The 13,291-nt window shown below is 58.6% G+C and overlaps 1 protein-coding gene across 1 annotated transcript in view; it reads left to right on the forward strand.

The window, feature by feature from the left end:
• The first annotated feature begins 273 nt into the window (after positions 1-273).
• Positions 274-13,291, forward strand: part of FA2H (fatty acid 2-hydroxylase) — a 44,040-nt gene continuing 31,022 nt past the window's right edge. The window contains exon 1 of the mRNA XM_075008590.1: positions 274-734. Coding sequence (XP_074864691.1) covers positions 402-734 — 333 coding nt within the window. The 5' untranslated portion in view covers positions 274-401. The remainder of the gene's footprint in view (positions 735-13,291) is intronic.

Here is a 13,291-nt window from a genome sequence, read left to right on the forward strand (position 1 = left end):
TACACTTTGGGGAGGGCCCGGGGCACCTGGCTGGTTTCCCATCAGGTGACAAGCGTAATTAGAAACCTAGCTGCTGTCGCTAATTATTAACCATAGGGTAATTATAGCTCTTAGGGGTCACCTCCTTCCCGGCGGCTACCCAGCTCTCCAAAGAGCGACTTCCCCTCCTCCGGAGGCGGGTCCCCTCCGCCCCCTGCGGCTGGGCCCCTAACCTAGGCGGGGAGTGGGCGGGGCCGTCAGGCGGCAGAGTCGGCTGCCAGCGCGCCTCAGTCTCCCCACCTGCGCAAGGGGGCTACACCGCCCGGCGGGGGGGGCGGGGCCGGGGCCGGGCCCCGCCCTCACCTGCAGGCCCCGCCCCGCCGCCCGCAGCGGCCAATCAGCGCCGCGCGCGCCTCGTGCTTATGGATGAGCCGGGCGGGCGGCGCAGCAGGTGCGGGCTGAGAGCGCCGCCGAGCCCCGCGCCCCGCGCCCGCATGGCCCCGCCGCCCCGCGCCTACAGCCCGGCCGAGGTGCGGCAGCGCTGCGCCCGGGGCGCCTGCCTGGTGCTGCGGGGCCGCCGCCTCTACGACCTCAGCGCCTTCGTGCGCCTGCACCCGGGCGGCGAGCAGCTGCTGCGGGAGCGGGCGGGCCAGGATGTGAGCGCCGCGCTGGACGGGCCCCCGCACCGCCACTCCCGCAACGCGCGCCGCTGGCTGGAGCAGTACTACGTGGGCGAGCTGCGCCCCGAGCCTCAGGTACCCCGGCCCCCCTCTGCGCCCCGCTTCTCCCCCCGGGATCCCCGGCCCCCCTCTGCACCCCGCTTCTCCCCCCGGGATTCCCCGCCCCCCTCTACACCCTGCTTCTCCCCCCGGGATCCCCGGCCCCCCCTGCACCCCGCTCCCCTTGGCCTGGCCCCCCTTTACACCCTGCTCACTCTCCCCTGGGATCCCTGGCACCCCTTGGCCTGGCTCCCCTCTGCGGCCCCCCTTTGCAGCCTGATCCCCCTCCCCTGGGATTCTTGGCACCCCGCTCCCCTTGGCCTGGCCCCCTTCTGCACCCTGCTTCTCCCCCCTGGGATCCCTGGCCACCCTTGGTCCCCTGCTCCCCTTGTCCTGGCCCCCCCCCCCCGCTCTCCTGGCTCCCTAGCCCCTCTCTGCCTCCCCTAAGTCACTGTCCCATCCCTGCTCCCCTTCCCTGGGGCTGGCTGACTCACAACCCCGCCCCCCCCAGCTCTCCCTGATCCTCTCCCCACAGACTCTGCCTTGGCGTCCCCCTGCTCCTGGACTCCCTCTCCAGACCTCTCCCTAGCACCTGCCCATGCCACTGTCCCATCCCTTCTGCCCCCTTGGGACTCCCCCATCTGCCTCTCCCCTGCTCTGCATCCTGGGGTTCTACCCTGCGCCCCTTCCTGGCCTCTGCCCTGGCTCCTCCCCTTCCCCTGGCCTGTCCCTGCTCTGTGCCCTGGGCCACTCCTGGGCTCTGTGCCCTGACCCTATCCCCCTTCTGAGTCTCCCAACCCCCAGGCCCTCTCCCTCCCTGCTTAGTGCACCTGGGGGGCTGCTGGGTGTCTTCCCAGCCCCCTGCCACTGCCCCTCTTCCTGGCCTTCTGCTTCCCCGGTAGCCCTCTTTGCCACAGCCCTGCCCACAGACCCCTCTGTGCCCTATCCCTCCATTGCAGCCCCCCGTCTGTGCCTTGCCGCACCCTCCCCCCTGCCACACCTACCCTTGTACCCTGCCCTTGGCCTCTGCGCCCAGTGAAACATGCCCTTTCCCCGGCCCTTCACTTCCGCCCTGCTCCCCACCTGCCCGCACAGCCCCTGCCCTGCCCTGCCCTGCCAGGGCCCCTTGTGCCCCCAGCTCACTCTTGTGCCCCCTGTGCCGTTTGCTCCTCTGTGGCTGGCGTTTGCCCAAACCCCTGCTGCGATACCCTGAAGCCCTGTTCTCTTCCCCTGACCTACACTGTTCCCTGGACCCTGCACCAGCATGTGCCCCCCCACTTGCTCCTGGGGCCAGCTGAGCTTGGCCTGGCAGAGCTCACCAGGTAACCCCAGGCCCCTGCAGCCAGCCTCTGGACCCATGTTCCTGCACCTGTCTGTCCTCTTCTCCCTGCAGCCATGCCCTCCTTCCAGGCTGGCGTATTGCTCATCCTTGGCCCTGAGCTCTGCTCCTCTCCCCTGCCGCTCTCTCTTGGGTGTGGAAATATGGCTGGGGGGGGTGGCAGAGGAAACATTTGTGGTTCACAGCCCTGCCTTAGCTCAGAGCGAATCCCTTCCGCAAGCTCTGCTCAGTTCTGGAGTGTGGGGTGGAGGGGAACTCCCAGGGGTGGGGCAGTTGTGCCTGGGGGACAGGGGGAGGGAAAGGTGTGGGAGGGGAGATCTGTCCCGCTCAACCCCTCCCCCCCATCTATTTGTACTTCAAAGAACGTCCCTGCCGGGTGGAGAAAGCAGCAGCCCAGTCCTGAGGGTGGGTCGGTCAGTTGGTCGTCCGTCGGTCGTCTCCTTTTGCTGTGACTGAGGCGTTAATTTCAAAACTGGGCCCACAAGTGGGTGGGGGGAAAAAGCTTCATCCCAGCTCATGAATTCCCCTTTGGAACTGCTCTTGGAAAGTGGGAGGGCCGGCTGAGAACAGCTGATACCAGCCTGAGCGCCAGGCTCCCATCACTGCATGGCACTGCTCAATCAATACAACACTGTCAATGATTATACAGAACCTCTGAGCCAGGCTTGCTCCAGCTTGTACCCAACCTCTGGCACAAAGCTCTCTGTGCAGCCGTGCCAGTCACTCTAGCGGTAACAAACTGGTCGGGGCTGGATAAGGACCAGGCTTTCTGTGAAGGGGAAGAGGCATGTTTGTGCAAAGGGAGAATGTCCATCCAAGGAGTTTTCAGGAGCTGGGCTCAAGCAATTTCCCTGATTTTTAAATCTTTGTGCCTGGGTGAAGTTTCCTGACCCTCCTGGGCTGTTACATCTGACCAAGCGGGTCTTTGCCCACAAAAGCTTATACTCCAAAATATCTCTTGCTCTATGAGGTGCCACAGGCTTTCTTGCTGTTTGGAAGGGACAGACTAACTCTGCCGCCTCTCTGATACTTGACTGTTGGTTACTAGAGCCAAATGCAGCTTTTCTTGCAGGTAGTTTAATTACTTTCTGCTCATTCAAAACTGCACTTTTTTTTTTAAAAGCAATTTTGCAAGTTTAATAGGAATCCCAGCAGCCCCCTCAGAAGAGAAAGGAAGTGCTGGGTTCGCTGCCTCGCCCAGAACCTGTCGTCCAGCAACAGGCTCTGCAAAACAGCGTTCCCTGGAAGCTGAGCCCTTGGGCAGCTGCCCAGGAGAGAGCTGGATGCTGGCCAGCTGATCACCCGGCTTGCTCTGAGTGGTGGCCATCTGCACTTGCCTCAGTGCACATTGCAAAATTCCTCCCTCCCGTAGAAGGGATAAATTAGGGGGAGTCCTACTTTGGACCCCATCCTGCTGCTGGTAAGGCCCCTCTGTACTGTGTGCTGCTTGTGATGTGTGGGGGTCTTCCCAGTATAGAAGTCACTGTCTGCGGGCTTTACACATTACAGACACCAGCAGAGGTGGAGGGAGGGGAGAGCAGGGGACAAGAGACGGCTAAGCTGGCTGGGTGGTGATAGGGCTACAGGCTGATAATAAAAGGCTTGACTGGTGTAATGATGTTAAGCTTGTTATCCAGCTGTCCAGTGAGTTCCAGGTGAACCTAGGGGTCCCCCTGAGATTGGTGTCACAGTGCGGCAGGGAGATGGTAATCGGGGAGAGAGGCCGTTTTAGTGGTGTTTTGTATCCAGTGATGGAAGCAACACCCTAGCAGAGAGGCTGGAGAAGAGCCTGAAGTCACGGCAGCTGGCTGCTCGGGTCCTGACTCGGCCCTCTTGCTGCGGAACCAGAGAGGAGAGCGGCGCTTGGCTGCACGGTGGCGGAGGCAGCAGGGGTTGGCCAGAATTCAGCTATGTTAGGCGAAGGAGAGGGAGGGGTCAGTCCTGCAGAAGCCGATTTGCTGCCCTCCGCGGCGGTGGGCTTGGGGAGAGACGATGGGGCGTCCTGTTGTGCCAGGAGGGGAAGTAGCCAGAGGGCATTGTGATGACTCTTTCGGTGACCGTGGTGGTGGGGCCACTATAAAGCTAATGCTGGTTTCTCCCTTGTACTTGAGCGGCCGTGATCCTTGGGCTTCCACGGTTGCAGGTTTGAGTCGCAGGCGCCTGGGCTGTGCTGGAAGGTGGGGACTTGGTAAAGGCAGGACTTGGCTCAAGTCGGAGACACGCACGTGGCTCCTTGAAACGTCGGGTGTCAAGAACTACTTGTGCTCCTATATCCACCCAGGGCAGTAGGCCGCTGCGGAGGCTGCCCCGTGTTCTAGGGCGGGGATGAAAAAGGGACTAAGGAATTCTGCATTGCTTTAAAAAGTAGGCCAGGTTTGCCCCCACGGAAGCCACAGGAGACAGCGAGCTTGGAGCAACGAGTCTCTTTCCTTGTCCAGCTCCGCGCTGGCTGAGGAACCCTCGCAAGGCCAGCCTACGCTAGCAGCGCTGGAAGGGACCTCACCTAGTCATGCGCCCCATGCCCCAGCTGAGGCAGGACTCAAGACTAGGTAGCAAACCTAACAGTGCTTATTCTCCCCAAAAACTTGCATGGCTCTTTTTGCCGTGGTGCCAAACAGGGAGGGTCTATTTGGTACCAAGACTCTAAGATCCAGAGCTCAGGTTTCCAATCCTAGCCTGCGTTGGCTCTTCTTTTTATTCCTTCCTCCCTTAACCCTCTGTGCTGCAGTTGAGGTGAAGGGGGCTGTTCTGAGCTGCCAAGTCGGGGTCTGGCCAATGAGGCAGTGGTCCCAAGGAGCTGGACCAGCAGTTGTCACACCTGACATTCAGAGCTGGTGACCCAGGCAGTGCTTGTTCCCTGGGCATTTGTTTTCCTGAACACCGGGGGATCCCCAGGAAAGGCGTTTTCCAAAGCCAGACAGGAGGCTCGCGTGAGCCCTTGGCAGCAGCTGTCTGAAGAGTCTGGAGATGGTGTGACCATTTAGCAGACCCAGACGCTGTTCTTATCTAGCACCGAGAGCTCCTGGGGCATCCCAGGGGCTGGGTGGGACGTGGCGTCTTGAGCCTTCCCCCCCCACAGCTCTTCCCGAGACTGCAGAGCTGGGGCTCCTTCCCTGGCCACGCCGGGGGTGAAAGCGGCAGCCCGATCAGCTTGCCATGGCTGGTCACCGTGGGTTCCCTCCCTGGCTCCGTAGGCTTGCTGCCGCCAGCCAGGGACACCGAGATAAAGAGCCCTGATCCCGGGCCAATGCAGAGCCCTCCTCTTCCTCTCTCTCCAGCTCCTCCTGTGTGTCATGGTAGTGGTCCCATTGGCTGATGTCTAGGGGCAGGAGACCAGACAAGCGGAGGCCTTTCAAAGGGCCTTCTCTCTGGCCTGAGGGTGGGCTCCTTTTGTTGAGAGCTGCCCTGTGGTAACACAATTGCCAGAGATGCTCCCCACCTGCCCCACACCCCATGGTAGCTAATCTCAACCTTGCTGCCTACCTCTGCAAGCGAAGCAGGCAGCTCGGGCTGCTGGCCTTTCAAACCGAGGCCGCCTCCCTTTGGGAGAGTGCCAGAGCCGGCATTTCGTGACCTCCAGGGCCGGGTTTACAATGTTGCTGGTTGGTGAACTTTGTTTGCTGGGCTTAGCTTTACTCCCAGTGTCTCCATGCAGCCAGGAGGGCAGAGCAGCGGCTGAATCTCTGCCACGCCATTGTAAACGGGCTGAATTTTGGTACCATAGGGCTCCCAGGAGCGGGTGTGAACCAAAATCCTCTGTCTCCCAATGGTCAGATCAGCAAGTGGTCCTCAGCTGGCAGACTTCTCCCCTTCTTCCCAGGCCACCCCCCTCCTTCCATCTCCCCTGCCCCCGGGTGCTCCCCAAACCTGCCCAGAGGGTTGACGGGGATGACGCTGGCTAGACAAGTAAATTCCCACTCTCCAGCCTGTTCTGAAGGGGAGTACTGTTCGTTGGGCAAATGCAGCGGGAGCCAAAAAGGGCAGGCGGTGGCGGGAGACCAGGCACCAGGCAGTCTCTGTGTGGTACCTGCTGATGGAGTAACAAGCTGGTTGTGCACCCTCTGATTCGGGCTGCCTCCCTGGGCCGGGAAGGACCCAAATCCCATTGTAATGACACTGCAAAGGCTTGTGCAGTCATTGAAGGCGCTGGCTGATGTGTATTGCTTTTGTGTGCATGTGGCATGTGGTAGCAGCTACGTCAGGCCCAGGGTATTCAGGAAACGAGGCGGTGGAGGTAATAGCTTTTATTGAACCGTTCCCTCTCGCCGCCAGAAGTCGGTCCAACAGAAGATGTTACCTCACCCGCCTCTCCCCATGCGCGCTTCCCGCTGGATGCGATTTAGTCTGGGGAAATGCCACGGACTGCTGGTGTGTGACGACACAGCCTAACACGGCTCCACCTCAGAGACTTTCACCCCATCTGCCTGTTTGTTTTTTTTGTGTCTGCCCTGCCCCCTGTTCAGACACCGCAGGGGCTCGTGCTTTCGGAGGGGCTTGTGAGGAGCCGGGAGGGTCCTGTTTGGAGCGTTTTATCTGTCTTTTAGGCACCTGTGATCTCCTGGAACCCCTTTGCTTTGCTTTGCTCCCCTCCCAGAGGCAGGGGGCCCTGGTTTGGTGCCCGACCCCAGCAAGGGGCAGGCAATCCTCACACGGTTCGGGGTTCCGCTGTAGATTAGGTGCTGGTTCTGATCTGACCTAAGAGCGGCCAGACTGGGTCAGACCAAAGCTCTGTCTTGCCCAGGATCCTGTCCGCTGGCAGCGGCCAATGCCAGGAGCCCCAGAGAGAACTGAACAGGGAATCATCCAACAATCTCTCTTGTCATCCACTTCCAGCCTCTGACGAACAGCGGCCAGGGACACCATTCCCACCCATGCTGGTGACTAGCCATTGTGGGGGGCCTCACCCCGTAAATGTATCTAACTCTCTTTTGAACCCAGTTTAAAGTTCTGGTTGTCCCAACCTCCTCTGGCGAGGAGTTCCGCAGGCCAACCGTGTGCTGGTTGAAGAAAACCTTCCGATTAGTTTTAAAGCCACCACCCATTAACTTCATTTGGTGGCCCTCTGCTCTTGTGTTAGAGGAACAAATAAATAACTTTTTCCTTATTCCCATTCTCCACACCAGCTATGATTTTATAGGCCTCTGTCATATTCCCCCCCTTAGTCTCTTCTTTTCTGAGCTGAAAGTCTCAGGCTTTCCGATCTCGCCTCAGTCAGCCCTGTTCCAACCCCCTCCTTGTTTCTGTTGCCTTTTCCTGATCCTTTCCCGGTGTTGGTGGGGTTACCGCTCTGCGCTGTTCTGTGAGACCTTTGCCCTTGTGCCCTAGAGATGGGATCGCCCGGTGTCCTCAAGAATGCTCGAGCAGCTCTGCAGGATGCATGAGTTCTGTAAATGCCTTCCAAGTGGTCTCAGTGGGAGAACAGGCCTAACGCCAGTCATTACCTCTGCTCATCGCAGCCCTGCGCTAGGGCCACCTCGTGCAACTAACATCTCCGTGCCTCTGGACAGATTCCTCTCCCCAGGGTGTGTGGCACGTAGGCTCCGGGCACAGGAGGAGGCTGGCAGGTGGCGCATGGGGCTGAAGAGCGACCAGGCGGGAGAGCCGTCCCGGAGACGAGGCTTTGGAGGAATGCTGCACTGGACTTGGATGAGTCTCGGGCTGGTTTCTCTCGTTCTCTGTTAGTGACTGGAACCTGTTTGGCCACATTGTGGCCCTGTGTCTTCTATAAAGATAAGACGTTTGCCAGCAGAGAGGGTGGAGGGCTGCATGTGCCCTTGAAACTGGGATTTGCCGCCTCTCACAGCTCGTGCAGGCAGAGTTCGTGAGCGGGATGTGTGAGCAGCAGGCAGAAGTCCCCTAGAATGGTACACGGCTTTGGACCCTTGCGGAGCGGTTTGCTCTGTGATGGATTCTAAACGTCCCAGAGCGTCACGTTAGCCTGTTCTGCCATTGCCTCTCAAAAGCCGCTCGCAGCTTCTTTGCACGAGCAAGTCCTTTGAGCGCGGCCCCGAGCTGTGACCGCAGGCTGTGGTGTGGGCGCAGCTGCGGGTGAGCTGCGAGATGCTGAACTGCAGAGAAGATGCTCTGAAGTCTGCAGCCTGGCTGGTGGTAGCGCTGGAGTGCAGAGAGAAAGAACAGTGCATTATAAACCAGGCACAGAGTTGGGCCCCCCTCTGTCAAGTCCAGAATGTGCCCAGCCGTTAGGCATGGGGGTGTGGACTAGTGGTGGCTGTTAATCTGTACTCCCCATGGCGTTAGCTTCATTCCCCAGTCGTAATGGGGCTGGGTGCCCGTAGACCATCGAAATGCAGTGGGGCACTGAGTGTCCTTGAACCTCCCCGCCTGTGGTGACTAACTCTGCGCTGAAGTTCTTTGTCTTGCGAGAGACGCCGTGGCCTCGGCAGAGGGGACATGGGCCTGCAGAATAAATTTGATGCACACCGAGGCATGTGTGGATGTGCCCCACCCTTAGAAACCCAGGCTGCTGGCCGTCAGCCATCTCCTAGTCAGCTGGGCAGCACTTGAATCTCTCTTGTACGGCTGCCCCAGGAACGCTGCTGGGGACCAGAGTGGATGTTGTTAGGCTACTGCACGTTCTAATTGGCAGTCCAGAATCCCAAATTTTGAATTGCAGCCCTTCAATTTGGTGTCCTGTGCATGCCACTCTCCTGGGGCTCACGTGCTCCCCAGGCTCTGCTTCCCAGGAGTTCTGCTGGGAGCCCCGCGTCTGTCATCTGCAGACACCCGCTCCCAGCACATCCCTGGGATGAATGCTGGCAATAGACCATGGGTAGCTTTGCAAGGAGAAGGGAGCAAGCCAAGCCAAGTGGAATGAGGGGAAGCTAGTCTGGGGAATGGCCTTACTAGATGGGAGGGAAATCAGGCCCTTTAATCTTTAGTAAATCAAAAATCCGCTCTGGTGGGGGCATCACAGGTGATGAGCGGCTGCTGTCAGTAAACAGCTGCTCTGTCTCTTGGCTTGGCCCTCCTGTTTATGCTTTGTTCCTCTGTTGGGTGTGGGAGCTGCTGCCTGAGTCCTCGCTTACGAAAGATCTGTTGGGTCACTCCGGGTATTTACAACACTTTGAATGGCTTTTGTTGCTGAATGAACTTCTGTTGAGCCTCTGCCCAATGCCCGTCCTGCTCAGCGAGGAGGCTTCTGATTAACCTGGGTTAAGTCAAGGGCCAGCTTTGGCAAGGCAAGAGTTTGAGGGCTCTGGTAAACTTCTCTTCCTCCTATTTTGGGGCATGGGAAGAACCTTCTGGTGGGAGGAAACAAAGTTTTGCTAGGGTTGGAACCAGATGGTTTTCAGGGTACAAACCTCACTGTGGCTTCAGTTTACCCTCTCCAAGGTCTCAATCAAGGTCTTATAACTAATAAAGGGTGGGCTTGGTATTTTATTACCTGAATCCCACCCCTCGCGACTGCCATAAAAATGTGAGCGTATTGCGGGGCCATGCAGGTGCCCACAGCAGTGCTGCTAATCTGGAGGTATATATTGTCCCCAGATTGGAAATAAGTGTGGGTGAGAACAAAGTTACATAGGTCAGCCACCAGCAATGCCCCTCTACTAGGTACCTAGGACAAACTGGGCAAACGCTTTGCCCAGGAATGAATGGGTACAAAGCAGACATTAGGAGCCTGAATACACGTAAAGCTGTCAGTGAGCATTTCAATGGAGTGGGCCGGTCTGTTAAAGACCCGAGGATATGCGCTCTGCAATAAAGAGACTTCCCCAGCAGATTGCAAAGGGAGACGCGTGAACTGGTGTTCAGGCTCAGGTTAACCCTTGGTCTCTAGAGACAGCAATTATCTCGTGCATTACAAGGATTGTTAACCTTCCTTTGGTACTGGTCATGATCTCGGGCAAGATGCTTCCACGTCTACTCCTCACCTTGCCCCTTCAGTTCCATGGGTCTGCTTTGACAGTCTTTATTTCAATTTGTATGGACCTCTGCGCTAGAGGACTGCCAGTCTGGGCTGGAAATGCTGTAGCTCAGAAGAAGTGGGTCTGCCCCACACAAGTTCATCACCTAATACGTTATTGTGTTAGTCTTCAAAGTGCGACATGGCTGTTGCTGTGTTTGGTTCGGATACAGGCTAACACCGCTCCCCCTCGACACTGGTTATCCTCTTAAACCAGCAGTGTCGTGAGTCAGTGGCACCTCTGGGGCAGCGTAGACAATGGGAGCTTGAATTCACCCTGGGTAGGGCTCCTAGCGTTGCCACAGGGAAACTACAATGACCACTCTGGTGGCATGTCGTATCCTTTCTCACAGTCAGGCCATCTCATCAGATTACAAACCTTTGGAACAATGACTCCCTTGGGCCTGCCCGGCCCCTCCTGGGTTGACACTGGCATAATAAGCCATGACACACAGTGCCTAGTGATCACGTTTGCCAGCAGACGGGAATTTATCTGTGCTGTCCACACCCTGCTCTGATTGGGGCTAGTAAATATGCAGCAGGTGCCTGCAACTTGCAGTTCTTTGGAAACAACTGTTTTCAGGTGCAGCGGGAAATGACTCCTTGGGGAGATCTGCGCTTGTTTCGGTTTTGTGGGGCGCTCCCTGGGCTAGGGGGTCACCCAGCAAAATTAGCGGGCAGCTGTTTAAACCAGAAGCGCCACTTTACACGTTGCCTGTGGGTGGCGTTGTGTATAAGTGGGTTCCCAGGGCGAAGTGGCAAAGACCAGGACTTTAACAGGGCTCAGGAAAGCGCTAGATACATTCATCAGTGGCTGCTGGTGGGGATGGCACCCCAAGCCACTGTTTGCCAGAAGCTGGGAATGGATCCCTGGCAGACGAGTGCTCTACACCTCACCCCCTTCATCCTAGAGGGCCTTGGGAAATGACTGCTTCAGGTGCAGCGGGAAATGACTGGCCCGAATGGAGATTCGTGCTTGTTTCGGTTTTGTGGGGCACTCTGACTCGGGGGGGGGGGGTGCCTGCTCCCCTAAATGCTGTGGGTGGGAGGTGCAAGGGGCCGAGAGCACCTGGGTATTTGGGGGAGGCGGCAGGGGTCCAGTCCCCCCACTGCCCCCGCTGCTCCTGGCGCCAGATCCCCAGCCCTGCTAGTCTGCATGGGTTGGGGGATGAGGAGAGGAGGGGTGGGACGTGGCAGGGAGAGGAGAGGCCTGGGCAGAAGGGCATCGTCCCACCCCTCCCTTGGGGAGTCGTGTGGCCGATGGGTGACTGTAAGAGCTTGCTCACAAGTGGCTTTGGCACTGCCGTTGCTCACCGTGAGCGCCAGCAGATGAGCTCTGCTTTGCCAAGCCGGGCTGGCTGCGGCACAAAACCCAAGAGACACAGGCATGGCTGCGCTGGCTTGGACAGTTCCTGGCCCAGGCCCCCGCTGGAATGGATGGCCTTGCAGCGGGCGCAGGGCTGGATTCCTGTCCTGTGACTGAGGCCCTTGGTTGTGAGTGGATTTCCGGCTTGATGACTTTGGGACAACAGGCAGAGCGAAGGCTGCTTCCCTCCTTCCCAACGAAGGGACGGGCTGCCTTGGGGAGTGCAATCTAATCAGCGGCTGGAGCTGCCTTTGTGTTTAAAAGGTCATGTTTGTGGTGGGGGTGGGGGCCACACCCCACTGTATCTGGGCATCTGATCTGGAGCCCCATGTAGCAGCTCTGCAGGCTTAAAAATCCCTGGGGGCGAAAAGCCCTCGGCCAGGCCAGCTGCTGGGAGGAGGAAGATGCAGAGCCTGCATCAGCAGCCTGGACACTCAGGTGGTACTAAGGGACTCGCCGGTTTCTCTGGGTCCGTGTTGCATACGTCAGTGTGGATGCAAACAAAATGGCAGGACGGAGAGGGAGTAGGGTGGAATTCTCGCCAGGGGGGTACAGGGGGCTCAGAACCAGAGTTTCCTCTAACTTTTTCCACCCATGGCCAGAATAAATTTTGTTCTGCGCACTGAGGCCTGTGTGGATGCGCACCACCCATAGGAACACAGGCCGTCAGCGGGGTACACTCTGGTAATCAGCTGGGCGGCAGCTGACTGTCCCCTGCTTGGCTGCCCAAGAACTCAGCTTACAGGAAACACTGATCCGTTAGCAGGACTCCTTTCTGGCGTGAGAAGCAGCCTCAGCACGACTCAGCCTCCTACCTGACAGGTTCCTTCTGTGTATGAGAAGTGGGGGGGCTGGGAAAGGGCAGGGGAGCACAGAGGCTGACCTGGGGTGTCTGATCACTCAGGATCTTATTGCGGGCTGTCAGTGCGGCAGGTGTCTGGAAAGGCTGCGGCTAACAGGCTTAGATGGAAGAAGCGCTCTGGAAAGCCCATCTGAGTTAAAACATTCTGGTGTGTCGTGGGGGTGCTCCCACCCTGCTGGTCCCCTGTCGGGCCTCGTGCCTGGACTAGGGTCTGCTCATCCCAGAGGGCGAGACAAGGTTCCACTCCGGTGTGCTCGTTGCCGTAAGGGAACGTGCTCGGCTGGTGCGTCACAAACGCATCCATCTGCTCTGGATGCCTGCCTGGGCTTGAAGTTCCTGTTGCCTGAGCCTGGCAGGAATTCGGAAGGGGAAGGTGCTCTCGGCAGTCCAGCTGCATTTGTAATCTTGGGGTGCAGGATGGGACCTAGCCTCGGGGAGCCTGGAATGAGTACGGCCGCCCAAACATCTCACACGCTCGGCTCCTGCTCGTGCCCCCGGAGTCTGACCGGCAGGGGTCCCCTCTAGGGGTCACCAGGGAATTCAGTTGTTTGACCTGTGGCTCAATGGCTGGCCAGCCAGGAAGGCTAGCGTTGAAGGTGGCTTTTGTGCCATGGATTCTTGCTACCTTCCCTGTGGACATCTCAGACCACGGAGCATAGTTCTGTAGCCGTCGCAGGACCCCGGTGGGCTAGGCGCACGCAGGCGCGATGCCAAGAGGGTCCCGCTTCTGGTCGGCGCTGGCTAAGGCTGCGTTTGAACGGCGACGTAGCCAAGAGAAGCTCTGTCTCACCTCGCCGCTTCTCAGCGGGGTGGCCTGCCCTCGGCGTCCTTCTGTCTTGGTCACCTCTCTTGGAAATGGGCACCGAGCTGGAGACGGGCGCCAACGTGAGAGGTCACCCCGGGCTTGGAAGCCCTTATCAGCCTGACTCTCTGCAGCCTTGAGCTCTGTGCACCTCTGAGGGAAAAACCTGCTCCAGGTTAGAAGCTCTGAAAGGCTTGCAGAGAAATCCTCATTAAAGGGGCAGGAGCCGCTGCCCGTGTAACCCTCGAGAGGTGGACTCGAACCAGGGACCTCCGGAGCTGAGTCCAGGAGCCTCTG

The sequence above is a fragment of the Carettochelys insculpta genome, chromosome 14 (genome assembly GCF_033958435.1).
Source record: "Carettochelys insculpta isolate YL-2023 chromosome 14, ASM3395843v1, whole genome shotgun sequence".
Lineage (NCBI taxonomy): Eukaryota > Metazoa > Chordata > Testudines > Carettochelyidae > Carettochelys > Carettochelys insculpta.